This window comes from Mchenga conophoros, linkage group LG5 (assembly GCF_057382185.1).
Source record: "Mchenga conophoros isolate Kocher_MC1m ecotype Shallow Benthic linkage group LG5, M_conophoros_male_GT1.1, whole genome shotgun sequence".
In the NCBI taxonomy this organism is placed as follows: Eukaryota; Metazoa; Chordata; class Actinopteri; order Cichliformes; family Cichlidae; genus Mchenga; species Mchenga conophoros.
The window spans coordinates 38,367,876-38,385,742 of NC_140530.1; the positions used below are offsets into that span (position 1 = coordinate 38,367,876).

Here is a 17,867-nt window from a genome sequence, read left to right on the forward strand (position 1 = left end):
TAGTTGTGCATCAGTTTCTCAGGTGGGAGAACTCGCCTGCAGGTCCTGGGTTGTCTCCATCGTACTAGATCCAGCGACTGAAGGGTCGACTCGGCTGCGTGCTTTGGATCAGTGTCACCGCTACGTGCAGCTTTCAGGCCGAGGACTGCGGCTCGTCCAGCAGCAGTGTCTGATAACATGCTGCACCTCCCTGCTTTGTTCCAGCCTGTGCTGACTCATCTCAAAGTTCAGTTCTGGTCTCGTCACTTTGGTGCAGAAGTTTGGAGGCTCGTCTTGTGCGGGTGTTGAAACCATCTCGCTGCTTTCGTGCTGTGAAGTCTGTGTTTCACCTGAAGTAGCCTGAGAAGTTTTCTTTGCTTTCTGGCAGAAACATCAGTACTCTGTCGTCTGACTGTGTTTACTCTGACTCTGGTTTGGAATCAGCAGGACTACTCATCCTCCACTCCTTCGTCAGACACTGAACTCTACTTTTTACATCCTTTGTCTGATTTTTACAGTTCACTTCATCTCGTGAAGCTCTGTTCTTGTCTCCTGGCTCAGCAGCCACTGACTATTTACACAGAAGCACCGTTTATAATTAAACCTGTCACAGCTGTGGAAAGTTACCCTTAATAGTCAAGTAATCCTGACACGTCTGACTCCCACCCATCCTCAAGAAAACATCCACAAAGGACAAAAACCATGTTTCACTTCTGTCATTTTAAGTTCCTCAACACCTGTTTCCACCTGCTTTGACTTAATTGTTGGACCATTCCAGAGTCTGGGGACAACAGCAGAGCGACCCTGTGGTATATAATGGAACTGAGGCTTTAAAACACATATTGTCTATTTTACAGTCAGTCAAAGCAGCTGAGCTCAGACAGGAGAGATGTGCTGTCTTTGCTTTGTACCAGATTTCTAAAAGCCAAAGAAAAGTCCACAAAAGTATCAGGGGTTATTTGTGACAGAAGGAGAGGAACAAGAGTGAAAAGGAAGGTTTAGAAGATGGTGGTGAGACCTGCTGTGATGGTTTGGAGAGGGTGGAGCTGTTCAGAGGAGGTTCGTGGATGTAGTGAAGGAGGACATGCAGAGGGTCATTGCGATGAATGAGCTGAGACAGGAGGAGGTGGAGGCAGATGAGTCGCTGTGGTGCCCTCCTCACTTCAGAGCCTCCTTTAAAGCGATGTTTACATCTAGAGCAGGGCGATATGACCAAAAATATTTATCACGATATACATTTAAAAATTTGCGATAACGATATAACTGACAATATAATTGACACCAGACAAAATACTTTACAACTCCACAACTTTATTAGTGCAAAAAAAACCCATCAATGTATTTTCACTTAAACAAGCAGCTGTTTTTTATGTCCATTAAAGTTATATAAAAATGTAACACTGCAAATTCCTCGCTGACAGTTTAACCAAAAGGCATTTCAGTGGAAACTGGCCGACACATCCTCAGCATAACCATGTATAATATGCACAAAACTTAAAAAGAGGTTATACACACACAATACGGTAATATTATGTTTAAGCGCAGTACGTATCACTCCGCCTACGATAGCCGTAACGCTCCGACAATCCATCAAGCGGTGCGGCTTCGTAGCTCAGCAAAGTCGTACTGAAACATTTGACAGATTTTCGAGCGCCGTGCACATAAAATCGTTTCCAGGTCAGTAAACACAACCAGAGTTCATACATAAGGCACACGGGATTATAAGGGGCTCTGTCGACTTTCAGAAAAATCAAAGGATTGATTTTAAGTGCGCCGTATTTTCCAAACAATACGGTAATACCGGCCCGCTAGCATGCGCTACCAAAAATAGTGTTTCTTTGTGTATCTGACGGACGAAAGCTAAACCAGTTCCACACCAGTGAAGCTGCAGCACTTTTACAAACCAGTTTTGGTTCATCCGTTTCATTTTACGAAGCTTACTGGAAAAACGACTTAAACTTGTTGGTTAAATCTTTGACTTTAGTTAAAAAGAAAAAGGCTGCTTTTTTTGTTTCCTTTATGGGAGATTTTGATTTAGTGAGTTAATAACCTGTTAAATTATGTGACCCCATCTTTATATTTTATTTTCACTATGTATGAAAGTTGCTAATATGTAAGAAATATCTGTTCTCTGAATCTGTAATATATGGTGCATTTTGTTTGTATGTTTATATTACTAATAAAAAAATAAAATAAAAAAAGTTTCATTCAATGATCCGCTTTCGCTCTTCTCATTCTGCGTCGCCGCAATGTGCGTATGTAAACAAAGGCACTGCGCATGCGCTTTTTACCCATATTCTATCGCGATATTTCATTTTCCTATCGTTGCCCAAAATTACACCGGTATTACCGTGAACGGTATGATATAGCCCAGCCCTATTTACATCTTCCATCGACACAGCTGTGATGTCATGGTGCTCATTAGGACCACTTACGTTTGACTTCAGAGCAGCTTCGGTGAAACACTGACATCGTCAGATGAACTTCAAGAAACCTGACACCTTTAGGAGTGATGCAACAGAATCGTCCGAAACATTTTGTTTGGCTGAAAAAGTGTTTGTAATATTCATCCTCTCACAGATGAGCTGCAGGTACAAACCTCATGAAACCATCTGCACAACAACTAAAGAGACGAGTGGGGAAAACACATCATCTCTAAGTAACAGCAAACTACTGATAATGATAATAAACTGCTCAAGATGTCACCATTAAGCCTGCAGGGGGGGCTCTGTACAGAGGGAAGTTCCCACCCGAGTCAGAATTTGGCCTCATACTGTGAACATTCCCAGAGGCTCAAAAAAGCTGGGAAAAACTAACCTGTCTGCACTTCGAGGTCCTCCCACTCACAGTTTTCATATTATAAAGGGAATGCTGTGCATGGCTTCATTAGAAAGGGTCACCACAGCAGGGGGCTCCATGTTTGATGCAGCAGATTTTTACACCAGATGCTCCTCCTGGGATTGAATCAGGTGAATGTGTGAACCTCTACAAAACAGAAACGTATCATAGAACAACGAGCTGCTCTGAGGGTTCAGGCTGGACAGTCTGCTGCTGCAGGTGTAAACACCTCAGGTCAGAATTCACCGAAACTCCTGAAAACTTTAGAGAAGGAAAGAAAAAAATCTGCAAACATTGTTGAGAAACCTTCGTGTGTTGTAGTGAGTCCAAGTATTAAAAAAACAGAAGCAATCATTGTGCAGAAATAAAATCTCGCCCTCATTTCCTGTTAGACAATTTTGTCCAAACTGAGGGTGGAGTCCCTCCTGAGGGTCACCAGATTCGTTTTAGAGGGAAAAGCTTTGACTTCTTGGACCTTTGCCCTCTAAAACAATCTTCACTTTCATGCACTCCAGGAGCTGCACATCATCTCCGGCTTCCTACAAACCTCTTATGGAGGTTTTGCAGCTGTGAGGTCAATTATTATTATTATTATTATTATTATTATTATTAATCCTCACTGTGAGTTTTTGAAAGGAGAAACAGAAAAAGCAGCAAACAGATAAAAAGATGATGGGCTTTATTTTTTATACAAGACACACAAGACATTAAGAAACTTCCTCTGTGTCTAGTTTGTCTCGTCACACAGTCTGAGGAAGAACATCCATCTCTGCAGGAGCGTTTCCTGTGTTTGCTAATTACACTGCGCTCTCATCGTTACCGCCAGAAATCATTTCAGAGTAAGTGCACAGAAACACGTCATACAAATGTGTTCTGACTGACTTTAAGAGACTAATCGAGCCGTTCTGTACCTGAAGCATCAGGGTCAATAATCACATCCAGCACAGGTGCACATCGTCACTGTGTAACCACAGGGTTATTATTTCTGCATTATTTCCCTCTCTGCCCGTCCCCGGTCCTGTGAAACCGTTTCAGCTGCCAGGATGTTTTACTCTACCCGGGAAAAGGTGTTGGAAGTACGAAAGGAGAAACAGAAGGAGGCTGTTGGAGTTAAAGGGAGTCGTGTTGTGTGGAAGGAGAAGTTTGAAGTGCAGAAATGAAGTCCGGCGGCAGAGCTTCAGGCAGCAGAGCTCCTCGATGGCAAACGGGAGGCGGGTCTACGCCATGCTGATGGGAAACAGAGCAGAGAGGAGGAAGGTCAGACTACAAGGTTTACACGTCACCTCATTTCCACCTGCGAGCTCCAGAATCAGAGTTACTGTCCCTCAGAGGCAGGAACAGCTGCAGGCAGTGATCCTGCTTCAAGCGCGCAGGACCAGCCCTCGCTGTCGTGTGAGTACAGGTGTGTTTGTGCGTTACCTGTCGATCAGCGAGTCCCTCATGCTGGTGGCGATGGCGGAGGGCTGCGCCGTGTCACCGAGTCTGAACACGCTCTCGATGACCGACAGCTCCGTGCTGGTTGTGTCCAGGCCGCAGAACGCGCTCCAGTCGTTGACCACCATCCCCGCCGCGATGACCTCGCTGCCCCGGTTCACCGTGCCCGCCTGAACAGGAAGCCGGTCACAAAAATTACAATGCGTCTCGTACCGTCGAGTTCACGTGACGGCGTGCGGGCTGCACTCACCACCAGGGGCACCTGCAGCAGCGACGACAGCTCGTCCTGATCTTCTATCGACGTCTTCGGGTGGACGAGGCCTCCCTGGTTGCTGAACGCGCAGTACGAGCCGACGAGGACCTGCTCCGCTATCGTCTGACGGAAAACCTCCACCTTCAGCGTGTCCGCCAGGATCTCCTCTGTCTCCTGGGAACAGAGTGAGTGTCAGCATGAACCCGGGGAAAACCATACTGCTCTCACAGCCACAGATTGTTGTATTCACTTCCACCACACACAAACACGGCGCTGTTCGCTCTCAAGCTTTAATTTAATGTTTGACATAAAACGCTGGCTGTCGTCCTCTTTGGTTTTTTCAATGACCTCAGTGCGCCATTATTGAATCTCTCTCTGTACAAACACACAGTGTGAGCAGCATACAAGCAGCTTTCAGGTGCATTACCTCCACCTTCTGGCAGCTGTAGCACATTACACCCCATCAGGCGGCTAAAAACAAGGCAAACCTGTTTCACACTATCTGATAAATCAGGCCTCTCTTGAGACATTTTTTAGGTCCTGTTATGTACCCTTGTACTTGCGCCTCTGCAACAGGAAGTGGATCACCTCCAGTGTCCAAGTGTTGATTCCTCAACTGATTTTCATTTTTGGGAAGTGGATGAAGTTGCACGGGGACAAATACGGCGAGACGTCAGCGAGGACCGTGACACAGCTCCTGCACTGAGCCGGCTGAGAAAGCACGAGCCAGAGTTTCAGGTCACATGCCTCAGATGTCTCACTCTCACGCTTTATTTACAGCGCAGACGTCCGCCCTCCAGAAACCAAACTACAGGATGTACAGCAGCGGTCCCCAACCTTTGAGCCACAGACAGTTTAATGTCAGACAATATTTTCACGGACCGGCCTTGAAGGTGTCGCGGATAATTACAACAAAACAAAATGATACGACCGAGACAAGAGCTGTGGTATTCTGTAAATATAATAATAAACACTGTGTAACTTTATTAGCAGCGCCCTCCTGAAACGCACCAACAACACTGAGGGTAACATCCTCCTCTCTGCCCCTTAATGCTCTCTGGTCGCTATGGTAACATGTGAATATTTCTTTCAAAATAAGACAACACGGGAAAAGACCCAGGGAAACCGAGTTAACGATAAAAACCCTGAAACCCATAAATCTCACACCTCTCAACTCTCGCGGGTCGGCACCAAACGACTCACAGAGGGGGCGGGGCCCGGGGACCGCTGCTGCAGACCTCAGTAAATGTGACGGTTTCTGACGGTGTCTGAAGCTCTGACAGAGTTCAGACTCTGAGTCAGTCTCCACTCAATTTCACTCAGTGTGGCAGGACACAAAGACCAAACAGCACACAGTGATAACGGCACACTGTCATCTTCAATCGATGATGCAAACCCAGAGGAAAGATAAAAAACGGCGGGTGTCCTCCTGGTCTCCCTCCTCCTGGCCTCCCTCTCCTCCTGGCCTCCCTCTCCTCCTGGCCTCCCCCTCCTCCTGGCCTCCCTCTCCTCCTGGCCTCCCTCTCCTCCTGGCCTCCCTCTCCTCCTGGCCTCCCCCTCCTCCTGGCCTCCCCCTCCTCCTGGCCTCCCCCTCCTCCTGGCCTCCCTCCTCAGCTGAAACCTTCCGGTTTGGAAACTTTGGACTCTTTCTTGTGAAATCTGCTCAGAGCCAAACGAGGATCCTCGATATGAAACAGAGGAAGATGCTTGTGCACAGACTGGGCTGTGGGAGGCGGGACTTCCAGCTGCCTGGCTGTTAACTAAGAACCTCTGACTCAGCTAAATTTCAATAAAGTGTTTTTTTTTCTCAAATGAACATCTGCTCGACTATTTTGGTCAGGACTGAAATGACGATTGTCCTCCAAGTTGGAAAAATTAGTGAAATTTTAAAAAGAGTTAAATGAATTTATTTAAGCTTTAATTCTAATTGGAAAAATCATTTAGTGAACTAAACCTGCTGCAGTGTGGCAGGTGGTGACCTTTAAGGAAGAGGATGAGCTGAAGAATATTTTGAATACAGTGTCTGTAGAGTAAATGCACAGCCTGAAACATTAAACCGAAACAGCTTGAAAAAAATATCTGAGTGAACTGAATGAGGTTGTTAGAAGCTTCACAGGCGAGTACAGAAGAGTTTCATATTTTACTTCACTAATTTAAGTAAAACGTGAATTATTCCAGCCAAACAAAACGATGTAACCCTCAGAACAGCCGAGGGATGGGGCGCGTTTGATTGTCTCACCCTGTCAAGGTCGGGATGGACCAGCGCGACGTAGTCATTGCAGGCGATGACGTTACCAAGCGCGGACAGCCTCTCCTCGACTCTCTGGATCCTCACGGTGTCTGGGAGGCAGTTTCTGATGTGCTGCAGCTCCTGGTCTGTCGTGTTGTTGGGAACCAGGAGGCCGTGACGATTTCCTGAACAAACGGGAACGAGTCGAGTGAGTCTGACTGCAGCGGTCCGAGCACAGAGGAGTGCGACGGCCATGTTTAAAGATGAAGGCAGGCAGTGGTGTGTTGTGAGGGATGCATACACTGCACACATTTATCCAGCTTTACTCACCCACACACATCCTCCCGATGATGCGACAGCCTGCTATGGAAGCGTGAACCACTGGGATGGTTTCTGACAGCTCCCCTTCAAACACACTGAACACACAACATCAGATTACTTCCAACAGACGAGGAAAATATACGTCAACAAGAACCAAGTGAAACACTGATATCAGTGATCACCATCAGTAGCCACGAGGCTTCCACTTTGTTGGACTTTCATCTCTGCTTTTTGCAGATGCTGTGGCTCTGTTGGTGGCCTCCAGCTCACACTGGAGCGTTAGCTGCAGAGTCTGAAGCAACAGAAATGAGAATCAGCACCTCCAAGTCTGAAGCCACAGTCCTCAGCAAGAAAAGGGCGGAGTGCCCATTCCGGGAAGGAGTTACTGCCCCAACTGGAGGAGCTTAAATATTTCAGGTTCTTCACAAGTGAGAGGAGGGAGGAGTGGGAGATGACAGATGGACTGACGCAGCGTTAGCAGTGACGTGGATGCTGTACCGGTCTGTTCTGGTGAACAGAGACCTGAGTGTGAAAGTGAAGCTGTTGAATTGGTGGTAGATCTACACCTCCACCCTCACCTACAGGTTCTGGGTAGTGACTGAAAGAATCACACTGTCACACGGTCAGGGACTCGGAGTAGAGCCGCTGTTCCTCCTCATTGAAAGGAGCCAGGTGAGGCGTTCTACAGGGAGGAGGCCTGGGGGCGGAGCCAGGGAACGCCTAGGTGTTTACCAAAGTGGTGATGGATGGAGATTATTAAGTTTATTATTATAACACAGCTGACTGAGACCGGATCACCTGGACTGACTCCGGTAGCAGGAAACACAGCTCGTTATATAAAGGCTGAGGAATGTGACGCACCTTGATGACATCTGGCTGTAACTTTGGGTCCCAACTTCACCTCAAAGTTATCAAAGTGTGGTGCTTGTTCAAAGGTGAACTCACCTGTAGAAGTTCTCGGAGCCGCCGATGGCCACCAGGCAGTACGTGTTGGTCAGTTTGGCGAAGCAGCCTATCTCGTTGTTTTTCTCAAAGGCGGCTCTCACAGCCATGATGAAGACGGAGGAAGAGGTGGATGATTTACCTGTGAAACACCTGAAAACCAGCAGTGACGGTTTATAGCCCGAAGTCACACCTGTCTGTCTGTTTACCTGGATATTTACGAGCGCTGACAACCAGCTAACTGGCTAACTAACCGGCTACTTTCCCTCAGGTTAGCTTTCAGACCGGAAACGGTCTCATTAAAACGTTTTTAAAATCACTGGACACCCTAAACGTCACACGCCGTGACGTCAGTTCTTCAATAACTTGGTAAAATTTACGTGAAAAGAGGAGAAATCACCTGAAACAGACTCGTGGCCTCCAAACATGCGATGTGGTGCCGTGCCTCAACCCCACGTGTTCACTTCCGCTTCGGGGTTAACGTGGTGACGTAAGACGTAACACATGTTTTTTTTTTCACTTTTAAAACAAACAGCGGTTCCCTCTTTAAAAATCTTAATATATCTTTGTTTTTATTTACTGTCAAGCTGGATTCAAATATTTTTTTATTGTTTCGTTTTAATTTTTTTATTTTATGTCTCATTCATAAAGTCCGTCCAAAAACACTGACGTGTCTCTTTTCGTTCCCGAACGTCCACAAACTGCTGTTTGTTAATAATAAACACAATAAATTATTTATTTATTTTATTCATTGTTTTTGAAAGTGACGATTCATTTTATTATGGTCCCAATGCAAAGCATGAAATTATCTGTTGCTTTATAAATATTGCTAGTTTCTGACCTTTGACCCTAGTTTGACTTTTACCCATTACTTTTAGAATAGAACAGAATAGAATAGCTTTCATTGTCACTGTTACAAGAACAATGAAAGGCTGTTTGGCATTTCTCTATGTGTGGGAAGTACACAATAGCGTAAGTATTTACACAATCACAGACAAATTTACATTTACACAAGAAAGATATGTACAAGTTATACATACACCTGCAAACATACACGCACATGCATACATATGTATATATACATGTATGCATGCGTACATACATACACACACATATTTCCGCATACACGCATACATATATATACATACACATACATGCCATCATTCGTTAAATACATTAAATAAAGTCCTGAGAAGTTTTAGTCGTGTAAAGCTACAATACACTAATGATGTAAAACTGGAATAAATGCAGAAAACTGCAAAATTAAATGCAAAACTACACCGAAAGATACATTCAAAATAATAAGTGTGGTATTAAAATGATAATTATTACCTCTGTTACTGTCTCATACTGTCACTGTGCCTCACGCAGAGCGAGGCTCTGTGGTTAAACAGTCTTGGGCTAAAGTTTTGTCGGTGGCACAAATTCTATGTTTCAGACACTTTGCTGCTTCACTTTTAAATCTAGATTGTTTCTGCTACATCTCTGAGATATCAAAAGAATAATCATGATTGTCTTTTTTAAAAAGAACTTTATTGTCATTTAAATGAAATGTATGCAGAGTCAGTGTTTAGTGTGGACCCTTCTTCCCATCCCATGATGAGCAGCTGTTTTTATACAGAAACAAAATCATGTCAATTATGAATTCATTTCTGACACTAAATTATTACACATTCAGGTTTGTTTTTTTAATTTCATATTAATAATCTGTGCTGTTCTGGATGATCTGAAATGAAGGTGTTCTGCCTTCTAAGTTATTTAGTTATTTTTCCAGCAGGTTTTTACACCATGTCTCTGTGCCTGCGAGCGCGTGCACGAGCACAGGAGGAGGCAACATGAAAAAAAATCTTTAAACTGTTTTTTCTTCCTCAACAACCTGCATAGCAACCGCCATCCTCCTCCTCCTCCGTCCTCGTGCTGCGCCGTGGTTTGCTCTCTCAGCCTATCACGTCGGCCTCTCCGCGTGACGTCTTGTTTTGGTGACACTTCCATTAGCTCACCACCTGCGTGACGTCACAGCAGCAGGTTGGTAGAGATGGGTGTGGGGTGGGTTACCAGGGCGGAGGGAACAAAGAGCGGCAGAGAGAAGTAAGAGGTATCACTCCGCCCCAGCGTTAAAGTCTGTTTATACCTGCGCAGGTGCGCCCAGTGTGCCTGATGCGGGCACAGAGTGCATTTAGACTTCCATCTTCATGTGAAGTGTTTCCAAAAGTTTCCTCACAGAAATATAAAAACATCCGAGGACCTGTCACAGCCAACGATCCACCTCATCTTTGGACAAGAGCAGTGTTGGTCAAGTTACTTGAAAAAAGTAATCAGTAACTAATTACTGATTACTTCCCCCAAAAAGTAATCACGTTACTTTACTGATTACTTATTTTCAAAAGTAATTAATTACTTAGTTACTTTTTAAAAACACGATTTACAACCTGAAGAGGTGATAAAGTGATAGATTTTTCAGCCCAATTTTCTGCATAATCATCATACAAAATGTAATCAAATGGAAAAGTCTCTTTTTAAAACTTGTTTTATTAGTTTTAATCTTTTAACTTTATGCATCAAGCAAAGATTTAATTATATGCAACATTCTCTGACTGGAAGAAATTAGTTTAACATTTAAACCTATTTTCTGCACATTCCAGCACATAAAATAAAATATTTGTGTGTTTACACTCAGTCTTTCAAATAGATGCAAGTAAAACACAGCAGAAAATAAATAAAGTCAAAGACTCAGCGGTCCTGTTGCTCTATTTTCACCTGTAAAGCAGGAGTGGGGCAGGCGGAGGTTTACCCTGGTGCAGGTGTGCCGCGGTCAGTGGAAGAATCCGCGAGTTTCTCTGTGAGTTTCCCATTATGTCGTAGCTACTCGGTGCTTGCTTGGAAGTTTAGGGGTTTTTCGCTGTAAAAAGAAGTTTTCTTCCCACGCACAGCGGACACTAATGTTTTTGTCACTTTTTATGGAATCAAACTCAAAGTAAGGTCAGTACTTCCACGCTTTAAACGCTGCACGCTCATACTCTCTCCCGCAATCGATATGTGATCCATTGTTGATCTGCACACAGCTGTTGTCACGAACGGCGCACTCGCTTACGTCACTGTCATCAGAAACTCTTGCAAAAAAAATCACGGTTTTAGTAACGCAGCGTGCTTACGGGAAAGTAACAGTAATCTAATTACCTTTTGTGCAATGGTAATCCCTTACATCGTTACTGCCCATCTCTGGAGAAGAGTCTCTCTTTGGACCTCTGAAGGGTTGAATAAACACGCCCAGGCAGACGTTAGAGGAGCTTAAAGAGCTTTTTCTCTGTTTATGGATATTTTAAGTTTCTATTTTCACTTATTTTGCATCTATTTTTTCACCGTTTTCATCTCATTGTTTGTATCATTTTGCACGTCTCTGGTTTGCTATTTGTGGTCATTTTTCGTCTGGAGTTTTACTGCTGTGATCACTCAGTGTCTGATGTCAGTTGTTGTTGGCGTGTCCTTGTCATAAATTCTATTTTTTGTCTATTTTCAATCACTCTGGTCTCTTTGTGATCATTTTGCAGAAACCTTTTGTTCTTTACTTTGTTGTTTGTGTTTTGTGTGTTCAGCTTGGTCTGTTTTTTTTCCTCTTTGTTTGTATCTTTGATCACAACAATACGTTTTCTGTCTTTTACTGTGGAAGTCTATGGGGCTGCCACGCTGCTGCCTCTGCTGGACGTAAGAGGAATTGCAGATTGCGGCACTTCCGCGTTGGCTTGGAGATTTCCGCGGAGTGATCCTTCTTCCTCCATCAGGATCTCCACAGCCTTCACTCCGCCGACACGTCGATCGGGATTCTCTGCCTGGAAACATCGCAAACTAATCGGAACCGGCGGCCGACACAGACGGAGGGTCTCGCGGGCTTCGTGGGGGTCGATTAGGTGGGCTAAAATTAATCTGTGCTCCCCGAGCGGCTGTCGGAGCTCCTGTGCTCTCTGCAGGCGAAGCGATCAGATGTAAACATGTTTGCAGGCTGGAGCGGACCCACACGTGTCACCAACACGGAGTTAGAAAGCCTGAAACACGCGTGATCCCCTCATAATGGGTGACACACGATGCTTAAACAGTCAGGACATGTTTGGTGTTTGTAATGAGGAGCAGGCCGTGGAGGTCTGATGAGGCACAGCTACACAGACACAAACAAACACACTTCTGGTTCCGGGGTTGTCCTCTTAGACTCCGCCCACATCTGCACAGGTGTTCCTGCAGAAGGGAAACATGAACCTGCAGCAGCTTGGGCGTGGTCTTTGAGTTCGCGCGCCTTTAGTTTTCATGCATCTTTTCAGTCATCGGTCTGTTTTTGTTGTTTTGCGTGTATTTTAAGTCTATTTGTGGTCATTCAAGCCTATTTTTAGACATTTGAGTGTCTTTGTTCTCGGTTTGTGTCTGTTTGTGCAGATTTTGCACCAGTTTTTAATTGTTCTGTGTCCCTGACGTCATTTCTACCAATTTTTAGTCATTTTGAGGCTCTTTCTGGCTGTTTTGTATGCAGTTTAAGTTGTTTTTGTATCTCTTTATACTGATTTAAAGTCTTTTTCATCTCATTTTCAGTTCTTGAGTCATCATTTTTGTTTTTTCTTAGTCATTTGTTTCTGCCTCCCACAGACTGCTTTCTTACTAACTGGCAGGCTGACAGTTCGAGTCTGAGCCAAAGCCAGCATGTGTGATTTAATCTGATCATGTACAACATTAAGCACTTTTATAATCATAAACCTTTGCTGCAGTATTTCCAGTAGACATCAGAGATTTCTGGTCTTGTTTTTTACAGAAAAGGCTGATGTGGGATTTTAACCTGCGTATCGTATATCAGCGAATAAAGAAGCTGGAAACATTCAGCACATTTACAGTAAAAATATTAAAGTCGTGGATCTATTACGCATGAAGCAGCGTCTAACGTCTGTCAGCTAACGCCACACAGTCCTGAATCGGTGACAGCCGTTCATCAGAGCAGAGAGAGAATAAAACTGAGGCAAACTCACTCTGGCTTTAATCGAATCAGTAATGCAGATAGGCTGTAATTAATCTGCTGCTGAGAGATTATTTATCTTAATTATTTCCTAGTGGGTGGACCCCATTCGTGCCAAAAGTCTTTCATTACTGACAGAAAAAAAGCGAGAACTGAAGTCAGCGTGGTTTGTTCGAGTATAGCAGCATTCAGAGAGACGGCCTTCTGTGTAACTTTGGTCTCTTTGTTGTCACTTTGTTCATTTTTTGTTGTTTTGCAGAAATATTGAGTCTTTTTGCATTTCGTCACAGTCATTTTCAGTCTCTTTGTGGTCTTTTTGCACCTGTTTTGTGTCATTTTTTCTTTTTTAAGTTGTTTTACAGAAAATCTTTGTGGTTTTTCTGCATTTTGTCATTTTATGTCTCCTAGATGTCACTTTGTCGTCTTTGATGTTGGTTTCTGTCCGTTTTTAGTCATTTTGTGCCTCATTGTGATCATTTTTGTGCATGTTTTGTGTCTGTTTTCAGTCAGCTTGCCTCTTTGTGCTCATTTAAAATCATTTTGCATTCACCGTTGGTCTCTGTGGAGTTGTCAGATCGGAGGTACCTGCCACAGCGTTATGCTGTTGCAGCCAGCAGCTGCTTTCTGTGGGTCACATGTAGTTTTGTGTTCAGATGGGAGCCCTCGGGCTGTGGAAAAGCCGAATCGGTTTGTCGTGAGCTGAAGAGGGCAGCGGCAGAGATAAGGAGGCGCACAAGTCAAAACAAAACAATATCTGAGAGGAGGGAGCTATTTTTAGCTCGGCTTTCTCTCCCACTGTGATCCGTGCTGCACAGAGTCGAGGAGGGAAGCGAGGCGACCGCTCTGAATGCTGATCGAGACACTCTGAAGTTCAGCTATGAAACACACGTCGCTGTGATGAGTTTGTTCGGTGCTCGTTTGTTCCATTTTAACGGGACTGCTTTCTGACATGACTCATTTCTAACCCATTAATGAGAAGAACTTTGGGGGTTGCCAGATTATTTGAATCGTCAGGTCAGCTCTGTGAATAAAGCCAGTAAACAGCAGATTTATGAATATCTTTATTTATCCAGGAACAAGTATCATGATCCTTTTTTTGTGGTATAGTTCTATAAAAATGGAACGTGGCCGCCGCACCATCACCTGTTGGTTTGTGGCGTCCTAATATGAAGACTCAGGTTGGGCATTTTCCACTTTGTGTTTCGAAGCCGCTTCCTCACTGACCAACAACATGTCCCCAAAACATCTGTTTCTTGGAGCTGCCATCACTTAAGAAATGGGCCTGAATGTCTTGGCCCAACTGGAGTCGATGGCTGTTTTGATGGAGGTCGCCGCCATGATGTCACCTGTTGGTTTCTGAAGTCACGTTTTGAACTTTTATGAGGCGCCTGATGGCAGCAAGCAACTCTTAATATATGCAAAACAAACCAAAGTACACAAATCTCCAGTAAAGCTCTTTTTTATCTACTTGGTTCAGATGAAAGGTGTTTGAAACGAAGCCATCAGCATTTTTACTGTTAAAACAATCCAGCTGTTCTCTTTCTTTCTTTGTGCTCCACTTTAACGCTCATCCAGCAGATGAGCCTCCTCTGGTGTTAGATTTAGATCTGGGCCAAAGGAGAGGCTCATAATCACATTTATGTGAAAATTATCACAAGTTACTGCCTCGGGGTCCGGCCAGAAGGCCACAGTCATTACACATTTGTGAGGCAGTTAATATCTTCTTGTTTTACTGCCGCCGTTTCTTCCACTGGCTCGCCGGCGGTGTTAGAGACTCCGTTTGTCTCTGTGCCTTGAATGAAAAGTGTGAAAATATTCAGCAGCATTTTGTTCTCGTTTGTTCCAGAAACGTCCCAGCTGTCCCCGAGCTGGTGCTCATGCGTCTGAGTCTGGAGCGTCTGGAGCCGCAGGCCGACCAATCAGAAGCTGAACGATTAGTTCAGTTGTTTTTCTCTAAGGATGAATCATATTTAACATCAGCACTTCTTAACGGTAGGACTCGGTCACACAGACCGGTCTGCAAACATCTGGCAGCCGCCGGCCGTTGCAGCGGTTGCCCATAGTTTATTTGGGTGACACCAACCAAAGCAAGCGGGTGGAGGTTATTGGTACAGCACCATCCTCCAGCAGCTTCCAGCAACGGTCACCAACCAGGGCACAAACATCCCAGCGCTGCTGTGGCTCCACAGGACATCAGCAGCAGGTGTAGATGCTGCTTCCTGTTACCAGACAGAACTGGCTCTGGTTCGGCCTTCAGGGGAGGACTGCAGAGGAACTCTCAGATCTGAGTGGATGAGACTGCATGATTTATTCAGACTCTCCAAACAGCTTCTGTTCAGACAGTTAATGAACTTAGCTGATGATGGCGGTGTTTTCTTACTGTTCCAGCTCGTGAAGCACCGACACACTCGTGTGCTTTATCGTCAGGGTAACACGATGCTGAAAAGCCCTTCTGGTTATGTGTAATTTCCCAGCATGCATTACACATGGCCGGGAAAGCCTGGGCAGCTCGCGGCGATCGTGTTGAGCAGAGTAAGATGATCCCTCGAGCTGCGTCCGGCGAGCTGATTGTGTTTGTCTGATTGGATTGGTGTCCTGGACGGGATTAGGGATGTCCGAGCTGATAACCGGGAGTGGCGGTGATGTCTGCTGTCCTCTTCCTCTCCGTCTGTATCTCTCTTCCTCGCTATCAAGGCCTTTCTATCTCTGTCCTCTCCCCGTCTCATTTCACCCTCCACTGCATACATTGCACCGCCTCTTCAGTTTAGATAGAAGAAGAGTTTGTGGGTAACAAGCCTTTGACTTTTCACCCTCTTCACTCTGTGGTTTCTTTCAACCTGCCATATTTGCTATTTATTAACCCCAATTAAATGATAAAACTTCTCAGGTAGTCACTGCTCCGTCTTCTCATTCGGCTCTGACTGAAACCAAAAGATCTTTTTAGTGTTTTCCTTCTGTAAGTCCTTTAACCTCAGCTTCCACCTGTGTGTTTTTCCTCAGGCGGGACTCTTTTTCATGACCAAAGATGGGAAGTGATCAGAGCCACGAGAGGAAGGCTGAGGAGGCCGAGAAGGAAACTGAAAAACACGAGCAGTGTGACACAACTGAGGACGCGACTCCTGAAGGTAAACGCTCGACTCCACGATGGAAGCACAGCGATGTGTTTGTTCTCCTGCGTTCACGCCAAGAATCTGGTGTATTTTTAGTAACTGCTGACCTGTAATTATAAAAAAGATTGTTTCCTTTCAGAAGAGGTCGTACTCAGATTTTCATTTTACAGGAGTAAAATGTCACCGCGCACTGAAATTCATGCAAATTTCAACATTTTTGAAACGTGTTTCTCTTCCACAGAGGTGCCAGGAGAGCTGCCCCAGTGCAGGATGGGAAACAGGAGGGTGGACAGCATGTGTTTCATGATCTCGTGCACTAACTGGTACTGAACTGGTCCCCGTGTGTTGGGCTCGTGATGAAACAGACGCACACTGGAGGATCTGTCTGCGTCTGTGCTGCTACAACAACAAATGCACCGGACTTCACTTTCCTTCAACTCGAAAACAAGACTAATGATAAGAGGAAGGGATGGAAAAGGATTTCAAACGATGGGTCACAAGAGTCGTGGACTGTGTGGGAGATGCTTGGATTTCTGGTCATGCCAATAAAGACTGAACAAAAGTAAAGAAGTGTTGCTCGTCATGCTCTGTGGGTCAGAGAGACGCGAGAGCTGAACTAAGGTTGCTCACTTCAGCTGTTGATGTTCAAAAAGAATTAGACTAGAAAGGAAAGGAAAGGAGGATGGAAGAGGGAAAGGAAGGAAAGAAGGAGATTGGGAAAGGGAAGGAAGTAAGGAAAGGAGAAGGAGGCAAAAAAAGGAAGAAAGCTGACAACGGAAGGAAAGGAAGGAAGAAAACGAAAGAAGAAAGGGGGTTAGGGAAGAGGCAGGAAGGAAGGGAAAACGGATGACAGAAAGAGAGGAAAGGAAGGAAGAAAGGAAAGGAAATGAGAGTACCTAAGGAAGGAATGAAACGGGAAGAAGAAGACTAAGAAGGAAAGGGAACAAAGAAGCAGGTAGGAACAAAGGAAGGAAAGAAGGATGAAATAAGGATAGCAAAGGAGAAGTAAGGAATGAGACCAGAAAGGGCAAATGAATTAAGGAGTGAAGGAGGAAAGGGAAAATCAAAGAAGGGAGCAAATATGAAAGGAAGTAAAGAAGGAAGAAAAGAAGGGAACAAAGAAAAGGAGACCTTTGGGTCTAATTTGTTTCACTCAGAGCTGTAAAAATGCAAACACACTGCAGCGTGTTCAGAGTTCAGCAGGAACGACATTAATCAGCAGACCTAAAGACGTTTCAGTTGAAGACGTGATGGATTCATCAGGAACATCATTATTCAAGTCTGTGATAAGATTAATGCTGCATATCTGACACTTACTGTCTCATAATTATGAGAAAGTCTTCAGGTGGTTATAAATCATCTGTGCTTGAGAGGACGGGGCGCCGAATGATTTAAGTTTAATGAATATGAGCTCGGGTTCTAACACAAGTGGCTCCTTTTTCCTTTTTTTCAACAAAGTCGTTCGGAGAACGTCACAAAAGCCCCGACTGGTGTGAACAGACGGGGAATTTTACAGGAAACAAGACGGATGACGTCCCAGCCGGAGACAACATGAGCCTCAGTTTGGTTATTATATCAGATATTACAGCTCGACTGAAATAGTAAAGGAAATAAAGAAGGAAACAATAAGGAAGAAAAGAGGGGAAAAGGAAGCAGAAGGAAGAATGACAGAAGTAGAAAGGAAGGAAATATGAAAAGGAAAGGGTATGAGGATGAAGAAGTTGAAAAGGGAACAACAAATGGAAAGGAACAAATGAAAAAGGAAAGGAA

The 17,867-nt window shown here is 44.6% G+C and overlaps 1 protein-coding gene and 1 long non-coding RNA gene across 3 annotated transcripts; one reads left to right on the top strand and one right to left on the bottom strand.

The window, feature by feature from the left end:
* Nucleotides 1-3,474: 3,474 nt before the first annotated feature.
* Nucleotides 3,475-8,480, bottom strand: eif6 (eukaryotic translation initiation factor 6). 2 transcript variants are annotated; one of them, XM_085275323.1, is made up of 7 exons: nt 8,398-8,480; nt 8,001-8,139; nt 7,065-7,150; nt 6,744-6,919; nt 4,502-4,678; nt 4,237-4,421; nt 3,475-4,044 (listed from the first exon to the last, which is right to left on the bottom strand). In XM_085275323.1, exons 1-7 carry the CDS (start codon nt 8,423-8,425, stop codon nt 4,035-4,037), a joined length of 801 nt encoding a protein of 266 aa, XP_085131449.1. In that variant the 5' UTR covers nt 8,426-8,480; the 3' UTR covers nt 3,475-4,034. The 2 variants fall into 2 exon arrangements, with proteins under 2 accessions (XP_085131449.1, XP_085131450.1); XM_085275324.1 differs by having other exon boundaries at nt 8,001-8,150; nt 8,398-8,474.
* A 3,039-nt stretch (nt 8,481-11,519) lies between these two features.
* LOC146575115 (uncharacterized) lies at nt 11,520-16,667 on the top strand. Its single transcript, XR_014892533.1, has 3 exons — nt 11,520-11,902; nt 15,988-16,112; nt 16,339-16,667. It is a non-coding gene; the product is annotated as an uncharacterized LOC146575115 (long non-coding RNA).
* Nucleotides 16,668-17,867: the final 1,200 nt, after the last annotated feature.

Excerpts from the sequence above, each read along its gene's own strand:
- eif6 (XM_085275323.1), bottom strand. The coding sequence starts at position 8,425 with ATGTTTGGAGGCCACGAGTCTGTTTCAG. Across the intron at positions 8,140-8,397 it reads AGGCCACGAGTCTGTTTCAG|GTAAATCATCCACCTCTTCC; the intron begins GTGATTTCTCCT and ends GGTGTTTCACAG. Across the intron at positions 4,422-4,501 it reads TGCTGCAGGTGCCCCTGGTG|GCGGGCACGGTGAACCGGGG; the intron begins GTGAGTGCAGCC and ends CTTCCTGTTCAG.